This window comes from Chiloscyllium plagiosum, unplaced genomic scaffold (genome assembly GCF_037043375.1).
Source record: "Chiloscyllium plagiosum isolate Xiang-an unplaced genomic scaffold, Cpla_swu_hap1 HiC_scaffold_17, whole genome shotgun sequence".
In the NCBI taxonomy this organism is placed as follows: Eukaryota; Metazoa; Chordata; class Chondrichthyes; order Orectolobiformes; family Hemiscylliidae; genus Chiloscyllium; species Chiloscyllium plagiosum.
In genome coordinates, this window is record NW_028270155.1 from 43,248,345 (window position 1) to 43,260,559 (window position 12,215).

The window sequence follows — 12,215 nt, forward strand, 5'->3', positions numbered from 1 at the left end:
TTTACACAATCCCTCAAGTTGTCATTTAATTTTCCCAGACCTAGCCCAAAGCATATAATTTTTAATTCCCAACAGCTTACTTCCATTCCTTTCCTTTCGTAGCCTGTGGACCTTTCAACCCAGAACTTAAATTCAGTGTTCTATCCTTGACTCTGTGTCTCTCAAATCTTCATAAATTTGGTCTTTTGAATTCCAGCTTGAATTCATGCCAGTGTCCCTGTGTATTGGACTATCGAGACTTTCAGCCATTAGCTGCTTCTGTTTGGTAGATTACTTGACTGAAAGTTTCAAGAAAACCCTAACCCTCTCACTGCCTGTCTCCACAACAATGGAAATCATATTGGCTTTACAATATGGTAAATATACAAATGAATTAGTCTTTAGCCCTCAGTGTTATTCTATCTTGAAATTAAATGGACATTTGAAAGCATAATTGATTACAAACTAACATTCTCAACACCTTGGGACTTCAGAGACTACTAGTCCATCTACTGTAAACACATGTTATTGCTATTGTTTCCAAGTCTGAACACTTCAGAACTTACAGTCATAGAGATGTACAGCAAGGAAACAGACCCTTAGGTCCAACTCGTCCATGCCGTCCAGATATCCTAACCCAATCGAATCCCATTTGCCAGCACTTGACCCATATCCGTCTAAACCCTTCCTATTCATATACCCATCCAGATGTCTTTTAAATGCTGCAATTGTATCAGCCTCCACCACTACTTCTTGCAACTCATTCCATACACACACCCACCTGGGTGTGAAACAAGTTTCACCTTAGGTATCTTTTATATCTTTCCCCTCACACCCTAAACCTATGCCCTCTAGTTCTGGACTCCCCCACTCCAGGGAAAAGACCTTGTCTATTTATCCTTTCCATGCTCCTCATGATTTTATAAACCTCAATAAGGTCACCCCTCAGCCTCCGACACTCCAGGGAAAACAACCCCAGCCTTAGAGTGGGTTCTTTCTAGATTATATGTTTCATTGACACCTGTCTTTTGATTAAATTTTAAAAATATAAACAGTAAGTACTAAGTTAGCCTGGAGCTCTTTTTTTTAGAGCAAAACAATGGTGCTATATTCTGGGTCTATCGAGTGTGAAGGATCAAAGATGGCCTTTAGTAGAGTGATGTGCTGTTTTTGTTCGATGTGAGAGTATAGGAAGAGTTAACATTATGTTTGCATAATGGTTGTGAATCCTATTAAATTGAATGGATTGGTTGGAGCAACAGTTAGAGGCAATGAGGGATTTACACGAGCTAGGGGATGGGATGGATAGCAGTTATGGGAAGGGAGAAAGGTTGCAGATATAGTCAGATAGATGGGTTAACTCCAGAAAAGGTAGGAGAGGTAGTGCAGGAGTTTTCCATGGCTATCCCCATTTCAAACAAGTATGCTATCTTGGAAACTGTAGGGGGTGATGGACTCTCATGGGAATGTAGTATGAATAGGAGAAAGCGAGGACTGCAGCTGCTGGAGATCAGAGCTGAAAATGTGTTGCTGGAAAAGCGCAGCAGGTCAGGCAGCATCCAAGGAACAGAATGGTCTGTTGTCTCCCTGGTGCCAGGATCAAGGGTGTCTCCAAGAAGGTACAGAATGTTCTCAAAGGCGAGAGAGACCAGTAGGAGGTAATTGTACGCATTGGAACCAATGACTTAGGAAGGGTTAGGGATGAGATTCTGAAGAGTGTCTCTAAAAGGTTAGGCAGGAATTTAAAAAGAAGATCCTCAAGAATAGTAATATCTGGATTACTCCCAGTGCTATGAGCTAGTGAGGGTAGGAATAGGAGGATAGAGAAGATGAATGCGTGGCTGAGGAGCTGGTGAATGGAAGAAGGGTTCACATTTTTGGATAATTGGAATCTCTCCTGTGGTAGAAGTGACCTGTATAAGAAGGATGGATTGCACCTGAATTGGAAGGGGATTAATGTACTGGCAGGGAGATTTGCTAGAGCTGCTCAGGAGGATTTCATCTAGTAAGGTGAGGGGCGGTGGCGGGGAGAAGGGGACCCAGGGAAATAGTGAGAAAAGAGATCAATTTGAAACTGGTACAATTGGGAAAAGGAGCAAGTCAAACAGTCAGGGTAGGAAGGAACAAAGCAGAGAACAAGATAGGACTGATAAATTAAACTGCATTTACTTCAATGCAAGAGGCCTAACAGGGAAGGCAGATGAGCTCAGGGCATAGTTAAGAACATGGGACTGGGATATCATAGCAATTACAGAAATATGGCCCAGGGATGGACAAGATTGGCAGCTTAATGTTCCAGGATACAATGGTATACGAAGGGTAGAAAGTGGAGGGGAGGGGAGGGGTGGGGTGGGGGGCCAAGAGAGGATGGGAAGTGGCGCTTTTGATAAGGGATAACATTACTACTGTATTTAGGGAGGATATTCCTGGGAATGCAACCAGAGAAGCTATTTGGGTGGAACTGAGAAACAAGAAACGGATGATCACCTTATTGGGATTGTTTTATAGACCCTCTAATTGTCAGTGGGAAATTGAGAAACAAATTTGTAAGGAGATTTCAGTTATTTGTAAATACAATAGGGTGGTTATGATCAGGAATTTTAAATTTCCAAACATAGACTGGGACTGCCATAGTGTTAAGGGTTTATTTGGAGAGGAATTTGTTAAGTGTGTACAAGAAATTTTTCTGATTCAGTACGTGGATGTTCCTCCGAGAGAAGGTGCAAAACTTAATCTACTCTTGGAAGTAAGGCAGGGCAAGCGACTGAGGTGTCAGTGGGGGAGTACCTTGGGCCCAGCGACCATAATTCTATTAGTTTTAAAATAGTGATGGCGAGGGATAGACCAAATCTAAAAGTTGAAGTTCTAAATTGGAGGAAGGCTAATTTTGACGGTATTAGGCAAGAACTTTCAAAAGCTGATTGGGGGCAGATGTTCGCAGGTAAAGGGATGGCTGTAAAATGGGAAGCCTTCAAAATGAGGTAACGAAAATCCAGAGACAGTGTGTTCCTGTTAGGGTGAAAGGAAAGGCTGATAGGTATAGGGAATGCTAGATGACTAGAGAAATTGAGATTTTGGTTAAGAAAAAGAAGGAAGCAGAGATAGACAGCAGAGATCGAGAGAATCCTTAGAAGAGAATAAGGCAGTAGGAGTATACTTAACAGGGAAATCAAGAAGGCAAAAAGGGTACATGAGATAGCTTTGGCAAATAAGGTTAAGGAGAATCCAAAGAGTTTTTTTATAAATACATTAAGGACAAAAGAGTAACAAAGAAGAGAATAGCGCACCTCAAGGCAGCCCACGTGTGCAGCTGCAGGAGATGAGGGAGATACCAGTATTTTGCATCGGTGTCATCTTGAAAAATGTGCCTATTACAGAGGATGAGGTGCTGGATATCTTGAAATGCATAAAAGTGGATAAATCCCCAGGAGCTGATCGGGTATACCTTAGAACGCTATGAGAAGCTAGAGAAGTGATTGCTGGGCCCCTTGCTGAGATATTTGTATCATCGATAGTCACAGGCGAGGTGCCAGAAGACTGGAGGTTGGTGAACATGGTGCCACAATTTAAGAAAGGTGGCAAGGAAAGCCAGGGAACTATAAATCGGTGAGTTATAGTTGTTGGAAGGAATCCTGAGGGACAGGATTTACATGTATTTGAAAAGGCAAGAACTAATTAGGGATAGTCAACATGGCTTTGTGCGTGGGAAATCATGTTTCACATAGTTGATTGATTTTCTTTGAAGAAGTAACAAAGAGTGTTGATGAGGGCAGTGTGGTGGACGTGATTTATATGGACTTCAATAAGGCGTTTGAGAAGGTTCCCCATGGTAGACTCATTAGCAACGTTAGATCTCGTGGAATACAAGGAGATCTAGCTATTTGAATACAGAACTGGCTTGAAAGTAGAAGACAGAGGGTGATGGTGGAGGATTGCTTTTCAGACTGGAGGCCTGTGACCAGTGGAGTGCCACAAGAATTGGTGCCAGGTGCACCACATTTCGTCATTTACATAAATGATTTGGATGTGAACAAAGGAGGTATAGTTTGTAAATTTGCAGATGACACCAAAATTGGAGTGTGGTGGACAGTGAAGAAGGTTACTTCAGTGTGTAACGGGATCTTGATCAGATGGGCCAGTGGGGTGAGAAGTGGCAGATGGAGTTTAATTTAGATAAATGTGAGGTGCTGCATTTTGGAAACGCAAATCAGAGCAGGACTTAAAAGTCTGGACTTGCCTTTAATCTTTAACAGGGAAAAGGTTATGTAATGCTCTTTGATTTACCCTAAATTAGACACAGTACCAAACATCATAATCTTATAAACCTCATGTTTATAATATTCATTAACTGAAAATATTGGTTTTCTTTTCTTTTCTAGCTGTTCGATGGCATTGAATGTGAATTTCCTTTGTTTTATATTTATTTGATCATTGACGGTGAGTACACCTTGAAGTTTATTTCGTTTGTAAAACAGTTTTTGCTTTAACATCTGAAATATGTCACTTTTTGATTCATGTTGGACCAGAAATGTGTCATTTATATTAGAAATACCGGATTTGCTGTACAAGGATTAGAGAAATGTTAAAATTTGGAATTAACAAGTTGAATTGATTATTTCCCGTATTTGCAAATATAGTTTAAACTCTGATTTATAGTGTAAAGATAATGTTATTGATTCAATTGCCATTAAGCATTTTCTCACTTTTCATTTCCATTGACTTTATAAGACCATAAGACATAGGAGCGGAAGTAAGGCCATTCGGCCCATCGAGTCCACTCCGCCATTCAATCATGGCTGATGGGCATTTCAACTCCACTTACCCGCATTCTCCCCATAGCCCTTAATTCCTTGTGACATCAAGAATTTATCAATTTCTGCCTTGAAGACATTTAGCGTCCCAGCCTCCACTGCACTCTGTGGCAATGAATTCCACAGGTCTACCACTCTCTGGCTGAAGAAATGTCTCCGCATTTCTGTTCTGAATTTACCCCCTCTAATTCTAAGGCTTTGTCCACGGGTCCTAGTCTCTTCGCCTAACGGAAACAATTTCCTAGCGTCCACCCTCTCCAAGCCATGTATTATCTTGTAAGTTTCTATTCGATCTCCCCTTAATCTTCTAAACTCCAATGAATACAATCCCAGGATCCTCAGCCGTTCCTCATATGTTAGATCTACCATTCCAGGGATCGTCCGTGTGAATCTCCGCTGGACACGCTCCAGTGCCAGTATGTCCTTCCTGAGGTGTGGGGACCAAAACTGGACACAGTACTCCAAATGGGGCCTAACCAGAGCTTTGTAAAGTCTCAGTAGCACAACAGTGCTTTTATATTCCAATCCTCTTGAGATAATTGACAACATTGCATTCGCTTTCTTAATCACGAACTCAACCTGCATGTTTGCCTTTAGAGAATCCTCAACTAGCACTCCCAGATCCCTCTGTACTTTGGCTTTACGAATTTTCTCACCGTTTAGAAAGTAATCCATACTTCTATTCTTTTTTCCAAAGTGCAAGACCTCGCATTTGCTTACATTGAATTCCATCAGCCATTTCCTGGACCACTCCTCCAAACTGTCTAGAGCCTTCTGCAGCCTCCCCACTTCCTCAGTACTACCTGCCTGTCTATAAATTTGGATATTGATATACTCCCTGCCTTCATAGAGGAATTGAATAAATCCTTGAAGGGATTGAGACAAAGTGGGCTGTGTTTCAAAACCAGTACAGACTGGGCCAAATACCAACTTTTTGTGACAATCTGTGGTCCTATTTTAATCATTAATATTTAGGGTAAATAGATCTGTTCATTTTGTTTGAGTAATCTAATAATGGCTAATGGATGTCTTCATAACAAGTGAAATGACAATAAGCATTTATTTTTAAATATTTCTCAAGATATGGTGACATCTTTCCAAGTTACACCACGTAAATGAAATGTTGCTGTCCTTACAATGATTGTGCTCCAATATACTTGCATTAGATAGAGAATTCAAGGACTTGAAGGCCAAGCGGAGGTGGCTGGCACTTTTGTTCTTGGCAATGTTCATTGCTTAACACTTCTGTGGAACGACTTTAGTCTGCAATTTGCCAGCATATCCCTGGATGTTGTCCAGATTCTATTAAAGGTGCTTATCATCACATACCATTCCTTCTTCAAATAATAGATCAGTACTGTTTCACATTGAATACAACTGAGATAATATTCTGCTTGAAACAAGAGCACAAATTATGTTCTGGACGAGATACTTCATAACATACTACTGATATCAGCTTGTTATTGTTCATTTTCTAACCAGTTAGCCATATTGTGATTTCATAGGGTTTGTAGTTACACTCATTTAATGTTCCTGCCTGAAGTGATTTCTTTGAATTGTTGCTTATTTATTCTATGGACAATTTTTTTCAGCATGCATTTCAGTTTATCTAGTGAACTCATGCAGAATCAACTATGTTTTGGTTATCTTAATCTAATGCCTGAGTCACTGCTTGTGACTCCACTTTATAGTTAGCTTGCTGTTCTTTTTTTATAACCTTATATATAGTTTAGCAATTTGTTGTGTCATTTAAGTGACCATTAAAACTAACCACGTATAAAGAGTGATTGTATCTCAGCCAGATCAGATAGGGGTTGCAGTTTCTTGTTTCTGAACAACCTTAGTAAATCAGTTTGATTTTATGATCATTTGTCAGGCTGGTATGCTGAGATCTGAACTTGTGACTAGTTTACTAACTATAACTGCTAGGCTACATGACAGAGCAGCATAAAATATCTCAACTGAATGCTTTGATTACAAACTGATATGATCTGTGCATATACCAAATTTCGGCAGATATCTGTATTTAACAGGCATTTTTTCCACAAGAAAGGGACTCTCAAATTAGGTTGTAGTGTTTAGTTAGCATTCCATATGTGTTAGTTAACATGTGTATTGCAACATGACAATACAAACAAACTATAGTAATTTGCCATAATACATTCTCTGGGTGAAATTAATAATGTTAATAAATTCAAAACTGGGGAATTTCCTCTTGTCTTAGAAGTTAGTTTAGTAAAGATCGAGGCCATTTGACTCACTGAAACTGCACAGATCTGTTGATGGACAATGTGATTAGTCTCACTCCTGGGTTGTTTCCTCTTCTGCTTGCAACGTTTTGTCCTTGAGATATTTATTGAACTTTGTTTCAAATCTGTATGCATGACACTATCAGGCAGTTTCAAATCTGAACTACTTCTTGCATTAAAAAAGATTTTGCTCATGTCACCTCTGGTTCTTTGGCTGCTCACTGTAAATTGTTGCCATATTATTATCAATCCTTCAGCCCTTCAACCCTTAGAAACAGTTTATTTACTGTATGCAAACGCTTCATGATTTTTAATACCTCTGTTAAATCTCTTAATTGCCTTCTCTACTCAACTGGAAAAAATTGGATTGTTCCTCTTCTGGTTGAATAAGTATAATGTGCCATACCTGGACTATTCTTGTAAATCTTTCCCATACATCTTTTAAAACCCTCCAAATCCCTTCTAAAGTATAACATCTAAAATTGAACACAAAACACCAGCTGCAGCTAAGCTAGTGGATTTAGTGAAACCTCCAAGTTTCTGTACTCTGTGTCTCTGGTTATAAAGCACAGAAACCCATATGCTTTATTGACTGATGTGTTACCCTGTCATTTTGCTTTTAATGTTTGTCACTCCAAATCACCAGAGGTCTCTTTGCTCTTTTAACCCTTGAAAATTGTAGGCCTGGTCCTGCTTCATTCTTTCATCTAAAATGTCTCAAGGGCAACTCTTCTTCTTGAGTTCTTTGTCTGAAAGCAGTTCCAATTCATGATGTCAACACCTTCACCATGGGTGGGGCAAGAAGGCAGGTCCAAAATCTAGCCCAACAGGAACAGGGATTGAACCGCATGCTTCAAACACAACCTGATTTACAGTTAGGCAGCCAATAGACCCAACCATCCCCACAAGGAGGCTCAGTAACTTTAGTAACACTTTTGCATGCATATTGTATCCTGGAGCTGAGAACATGATGGTAAAGTCTCCAATTTATTGTCACCTCACCTTTCTTGTTCTTACCTCCTGCTGTTGCCTTATGTTGAAATGATTTATAAATTGAGCCTCAGTTTAGTTATCCACAATTTAAATGTAACTTCCTTGGATATCATGTCCTGGGTGACATTTCAGCCTGGAGCTTCTCATTTAGAAATAGGTACCTTACCTAATGCAACACAAGATCATCAAGGTTAATTGAAGCAGATCAACAAATACTAGCTTGTCAAGGATGCTCATATTTAATAAACAAAAAATAGTTGTAACTCACATATTGCAGCAGGGGATTTCATTTAACGTAGGTTGATATGTATACTAGCTTGTCAGTGTCCTCTTGAAGCCTATTCCTATCTTCCTTGCTGTTTTGTCCACCTCCAATTTTCTTGCCATCTGTGAATTTCAAATTGTATCCTTAAGTCCAAGTCATGAATGTAAGTCAGAATCAACAGTGGTCCTAGTGCTGAACTTCGGGTAATGCCATTGCATACCTTCATCCAGTGCGAAAAAAGTATTCATACAACCTTCAATTTTCTATTCCTGAACCAATTTTAATTTCATGCTGCTGTGGTGCTTTTTATAAAACGTCAGTTTTATTGACAAGCTTAATAATTGGTACTTTATTCAATGCCTTTTGAAAGTCCACATATGCAGCATCAACTGCATTGTTCTAATCACCCTCTGTGTTACCACAACAAAGTGTGACCACATTTCTTAACAATTCCTGACCATTTCCTCAACTTCATCCCAGTGCCTTTTTAACTGCTATTATCTACAGTTTTTTGAAGTGTTGCTTATTGTGTTTACATGACATTTTTCCTATCTTTTATTGTATTGATCACAACTGTCTAGACTTTGGTAGTGTGGACTTGTGGTTTCTTGCAGATATTGGGTATTAAAAATAAAATTCAAAAGACATAGTGAAGAGCTAGGGAAGTTGGAGTCAAGAGTTATTATAACTTTTGAATTGTCTCATTATTATTATTTAATTATTAAATATATCTTTTATTTAAGGTTCTTTCTGGTGTAAGTTGATCATGCGATCATCTGTCTTAACTTATTAATTAGCTTAAGTTATTAACTGAATTAATTTCTTATGACTATTGATGTTTGAAATAGTTAACAGAATGATGGACATGATTTGACAGCATTGCAGTGAATCCTTCATTCATATTGCCATTGCATTCACTAATTAATAAGGAGTTTTAAAATAATTATTCACATATATGAGTTTTGTGAAGTTGAATCTATACATGATTCTGTTGTTATTATGAAAGATATTATGTTTTATTGGTGTTTGAGATCAAACTAACCTTATAAGTTACATAATACCTTTGTTTTCTCCTTTCACTATGAATGGATAATTTCACCGTTAAATATTAAGTAATTTGGAATATTAAATTTTTACCATTGTATACAGGTTCCTACTTAAAATTGATCATCTTCTGTGAAAAATATTTAACAAGCATGATATCATAGCTAATGTTTAATATACCTTGTTTGAATCTTGCTTGAAGAGTATGGAATTATATGCAAAGAATATAAGCATTTAGTAAAGGATAAGTTGGTAAGAGTACGAGAGAGTAAGCATATTTTTGGAACTGATTCTTAAAGATGATTTTTTTTTAACAGGGGTATTTAGAGATAAACCTGAACAAGTGAAAAAATACTTGACACTCCTTGAACCATTGCTTCTCCAGTCATACGATGGTAAGGAAGCATGTTTATGTTCCTCATGAACATATTCTGGAAGGGGAGTTTATTCTTTTCCTTGTATATGTTTTTGGAATGTGCATTGAGGAAATGATAAGCAAATCTAATGTCCGTTTGATATGACATTTTGAGCAAAATGATCTGTGAGATTACTTTAAAACTGAATCAATTATTCTTAATTGTCCTTTATGTACATAAGACAAGATCATTATGTGTGTCTCATGAGTTGAAAATGTTGTTTTATGTAGTGCAGAGTTCTCAACCTACTCAAAAATGCTCTTTGTTTTTAAACCAATATGGATTTCAGCTTTCTTCCTTTGTGGCTATAACAGGATGATCCATAAATAACATATGGGACAGATATAGATTTTTCAAAATGTCAGAATCTTAAAAATACAATTTATTTGGAGTTCTTTTCAATGGAAAAGTGGTGAAAAATTTCTAATTTTTAAAGATAATTGTACTTTAAGTGAGAGTTGATGGAGTTGTAATTGTGTCTGGCATTCTCATGCAAGACCTGCTAGACTATGTAACTCGGACTGTGTTCCCGTCCAATTGGTGATGCAGGGTAGGCTACCATCTTCTGTTATATCTTTCCTCACAGTAATGCATCTGACTAAATTTTCTTCCTAATTTTCTGCATTGCTGCTCTTCCACTTCTGACTTTGCCACCACTGGAGCTCTCATTTTATGCAAACTGTAAACCTGCTGCTATTGTGCTGATCAAGATTTCCAATTTAATTTCACTGACTGTCTTATCAAATCGAGAAAGCACGGTTCTCCCTTTATGGCACCGGTATCAGCATTATGCTCTCCCAGATGAAATTTACTTTTGTCTAGACATAAATGTAATTCTCCATTTGTCTACCCAGAAATGTAATTTATCTAGAGCTACTGCATTATACTAAGGCTTTGTTATCTTATGCCAGTCAGTATGATTTCATCAGGTGAAATTCTGGATATCTTACATTTGTTCCACTTGTCTATACACAAGCAATGATAATGAAACAACCAAAAAATGTCATATTGTACAGGTTCTTACAACCAGTGAATAAAGAAACTTTCATCCAATTGATGTATTGAAAGCAAATGTGAGAATCATTCACAAATACAAAACCCAGTCCTTTGCTGAGTAGCTTCATGATTGCTTAATGAAAGAGTTAATTCCTTATTTGTTGTAAAATTCTACCTGAACAATTAAATACATAGTACTGGGGTGGGGGGAGCCGAGGGAATAATAAGTAGAATGCTTTATTTACATTTAATAGTACTGCTTACTCAAGTCAGTATGTGAAAGGTGAGTGGATTAAAATCATTATTGTGTAATTCGGCCCTTTTTCTTGCGCAGTTTATAATCCCTATATTATATCTTGAAAGTCAAATCATTTTGATAGTAATGTTATTCCCAGTGATGTGCTCCATTTTCACCAGGAGAAGGTGAAAAGGATCTTCACTGTCGTTGCCAGATTCCCAGTTATGCTTAAATATATCTCGCTGAGAAAATTATGACATCTACGATGTTGATCTGACAATGTTGTGTTCCAGCTCATTTATGCTCATTTAGGTCATTAGTGTGTCTGGTTACAACAGAGCTCCCAGCAGTGTTATCTTACGTAATAGCTTCACTTTGGATAAAAAGAATCCAGCTACTAGCTAATATGAAGCAATTAATACAGCTCCTTGTAATTCTGTTAAACATGAAATGGCAAATGCATTATTTATTGGTAAACTGGCTTAAAGCCATGATGAAATTTTTCATATAAATACTTGATCAAGAACCAACGCTATGTGGAGGTGACATTTCTCTGTAATTGTCATACCCTGCTTCTTGGAACAGAAGAGTAAACATGGCTAAAAACGATTACTCATCTGTAACTTGCCATCAGAAAATTGTATTTTTATTACAAAACTCACTTTTTAATAATCTCAAGTGTTTATTTTGACAGAAGCTGAACAGAATTTTGAAATGCAAATTTGCCTATGTTACTTATCCAAAATAGTGATTAATTGATTGCATATTACCCAATTTGGGGATTCTTAGTTTGTGCAGCTGCAGAAAAATAGAATTTGATTCTTCAAATTTAATGTAATGGAAAATTAATAGATAGCAGTGTGGATTCAATCCAGTTTGTCTATCTTATGCTTATTATAATGTTTCTTGCTATGTTCTCCTTTCCCTCATTTCCATTTTATTTTACCTTTGACATAATACACATGTCTCTTGCACTTGACTTCACAACAAGCCATTTAGAGTTGATTGCATTCTCTATAAATCTGTACCATCTGTTCTAACACTTAAAAGTGCTGAGAGTTGCAAATAACAGTATTAGACGAGTTTAAGTTTCATAAAAGAAATGGGAGGCTGCACTCAGTAAGCAGATTCATTGCAAGAGCAAAAATAGGGGAATCAACATTATTTTCTAGTTTCAGTTCAAATGAATAAATGAAAACACATTGGATTGAGGAGGTTCTTGTC

At 37.6% G+C, this 12,215-nt stretch overlaps 1 protein-coding gene across 3 annotated transcripts in view; it reads left to right on the top strand.

The window, feature by feature from the left end:
* The window catches only part of phkb (phosphorylase kinase, beta), a 349,249-nt gene that overhangs the window by 192,522 nt on the left and 144,512 nt on the right, over nucleotides 1-12,215 (top strand). For all 3 annotated transcript variants that reach the window (XM_087995880.1, XM_043706918.2, XM_087995881.1), the window contains 2 exons: nucleotides 4,359-4,416; nucleotides 9,659-9,736. In XM_087995880.1, the coding sequence (XP_087852006.1) occupies nucleotides 4,359-4,416; nucleotides 9,659-9,736 (136 nt within the window). The remainder of the gene's footprint in view (nucleotides 1-4,358; nucleotides 4,417-9,658; nucleotides 9,737-12,215) is intronic.